Source organism: Colobus angolensis, unplaced genomic scaffold (assembly GCF_000951035.1).
Source record: "Colobus angolensis palliatus isolate OR3802 unplaced genomic scaffold, Cang.pa_1.0 Scaffold30, whole genome shotgun sequence".
NCBI lineage: Eukaryota > Metazoa > Chordata > Mammalia > Primates > Cercopithecidae > Colobus > Colobus angolensis.
The window spans coordinates 7,966,516-7,969,148 of NW_012116266.1; the positions used below are offsets into that span (position 1 = coordinate 7,966,516).

Below are 2,633 nucleotides of genomic sequence, written 5' to 3' on the forward strand. Positions count from 1 at the left end.
TGAACCCGGGAGGCGGAGCTTGCAGTGAGCCGAGATTGCGCCACTGCACTCCAGCCTGGGGCGCAGAGCGAGACTCTGTCTCAAAAAAAAAAAAAAAAAAAGTTGATATCGTAGAAGCAGTGAGTAAAACAGCAATTATGGAGATGAGAGAGGGAAGGAGGTAAGGGAAGATGAGGGTACAAAGTACAAAGTCAGTGGGTACAAAGTTACAATTAGATAGGAGGAATAATCTCTGGTGTTCTATTGCACAGTGGGGTGACTATGGTTAACAGTAAGGCATTCTGAGTTGGGCACTGTGGCTTGAGCCTACAATCCTAGCTGCTTATAAGGCTAAGGCAGGAGGATTGCTTGAGCCCAGGAGTTCAAGACCAGCCTGGGCAACATGGTGAGATCCCATATTTAAATCAATTGATCAATCAGTAAGGTGTTATATATTATCAAATAGCTAGAAGGGAGGCTTTTAGAGGTTCTCACCACAAAGAAATGATAAATGCATGAGGTGATGGATACACTACCCTGATTTGATCATTACACAACACATATATGTATTGAAACATCAAATTATAACCCTGAAATATGTAGTTATGAAATATTAAAAATAACAAAGAAATTTCTGGAGTACCAAAAAAAAACCAGACATTGCTTAATCATGCATGTATACTGTCTCCTTTTAATATTGTTGAATTTTAAAATAATAATAATTTAAATATTCACATATTTTTATTATCTGTCCTTCCTTTACTGGACTTTTAGCTCCCTGGAGAGCAGATTTTGTCTCTCTTGTACACAGCTGCACCTCCAGCCTTCAGTTTGGTACCCAGTACAGTAAGCACATAGTATGACCTCAATAAATATTGCCTTATTACTGAAGCCATAGACATTACCCTCTGATGTCTGTGATGAGGATGGAGGGGCTGGTAAAGAAGAGAGAAAAGCAAAGTTGACTCAAGACTCCAATCCTGAATTCCCAGAAAAGCACTACGGCCATTCCTTCAAATGGAAATTCAGGAGCTCCTGGAGAAGGTTGGGAAGACAAGCTCAGAAACATGTATGCTTAATGTGAGGTCCAAGGTCTAAACAGAGGTAGGATATCTAGCGGGCTGTTAATGAGATGGGCTCAAGCAAGTCATTCATTGGCCCAGCAAATGTTTAACAAGCTCACAATATATCAGGTCAGGGGCTGAGAATATAAAGTTAGATGAAACAGGGTCTCTGCCCCCCAGGAATTCAGAGATGAGTGGGCCAGAGATGGCAACTTTGGAGACGTTTTCATGGAGGTGCCCATGGCCTCTAGATATAGCTAAAGCTGCCAAGAGGAGAGCATGTGGCAAAGACAGAAGGCAAGCTGTCAGAGCAGTGGCAAATAGAATGCCAAAGATAGCACATAGGTGCTCAGGAAATAGGAGTGAGTGATAAATAAACAAAGGAACAAATAAAAGGCCCCCATGCTTTTGTTCACGCTACTCCCTCTGCCCAGCACATCTTTCACCTGATTCTTTACCTAATATCTATTTGTCATTTCTAGAAGCCTCCTCTGATCCTTCAAATCTGGGCAAGGTAGTCATTCTGCATGTTTCCATAACACCTATACTTCACAATGTGCACTTGCCAGCTGGGGATGCCCTTCCCCATCTGTTTGTCTATCCCTCTAGCTTGTAAGCAACCTGAGGGCAATGACCCTGTCTTTTTTTTTTAACTCTATCTCCCTTTCCAGGTCCAGGCTGGTACTCAATACAAGGTTGCTAGATGGATGGATGGATGGATGGATGGATGGATGGATGGATGGATGGATGGATGGATAAATAGATAAACAGAAAGGTAGGCAGATGGATGAAAAGGTACATGGATAGAACGATTTAGAACTCTCACCCTTACCAAAGGTGTTGAATGAGAGTAAAATAAAAAATAAATAAAACTAATTAATTAAAAATGGAAGAAAAAAAAGAACTCTCACCTTGGGACCAAGACCTTCAGATGATTACACAGAGACTGAATATACCAGCTGCCTTCCTCCACATGCCGAAAGGATACATAGCCTGGGACAGTGGCCAGACCAAGTAGGAAGTCAGCCTCGACGGGAATACTGTCCTGCAGGGAAGTGGGTGCCTGCTCAGGGTTCAGAGCATCTGCTTCGATGGATTTGGAAGGCTGTATCTTTTCACCTTGGCAGGCCTGGATGAAAAAGAGTTTAGGTTTTTCAGCCAGTCCAGGGCACTGCAGGGCTGTGAAGTGAGACGTGATTTCCCGAATGGGAATGAGGGCCTCATCCGAAGAGTAGACAGCTCCATATTCCCCATGGGTCAGAATACAGAACACGAAGCAGTCCCCGTCAGCATGGGCTGGATTGCTCTTCTGCTTCTGCAGGACCTTCTCCATTTCCACTTTCGTCACATCATTGTATATATGCACTGTGAAGCCAAGCCACTGGAACACACCCCTCAGGATCTCTGTTTAAAAAAGAAAAAAAAGAGAGAGAGAGAGAGAGAAAGGGGAAATAATAAAATAATGCAAAACAAAATGAAGAACTGAAACAAGGCCGGGTGCAGTGGCTCACTCCTGTAATCTCAGCACTTTGGAAGGCCGAGGCAGGTGGATCACTTGAGGTCAGGAGTTTGAGACCAGTCAGGCCAACA

At 43.4% G+C, this 2,633-nt stretch overlaps 1 protein-coding gene across 1 annotated transcript in view; it reads right to left on the bottom strand.

Moving 5' to 3' along the window:
* The window catches only part of CASP10 (caspase 10, apoptosis-related cysteine peptidase), a 42,001-nt gene that overhangs the window by 8,858 nt on the left and 30,510 nt on the right, over nucleotides 1-2,633 (bottom strand). The window contains exon 9 of the mRNA XM_011950008.1: nucleotides 1,955-2,447. Coding sequence (XP_011805398.1) covers nucleotides 1,955-2,447 — 493 coding nt within the window. The remainder of the gene's footprint in view (nucleotides 1-1,954; nucleotides 2,448-2,633) is intronic.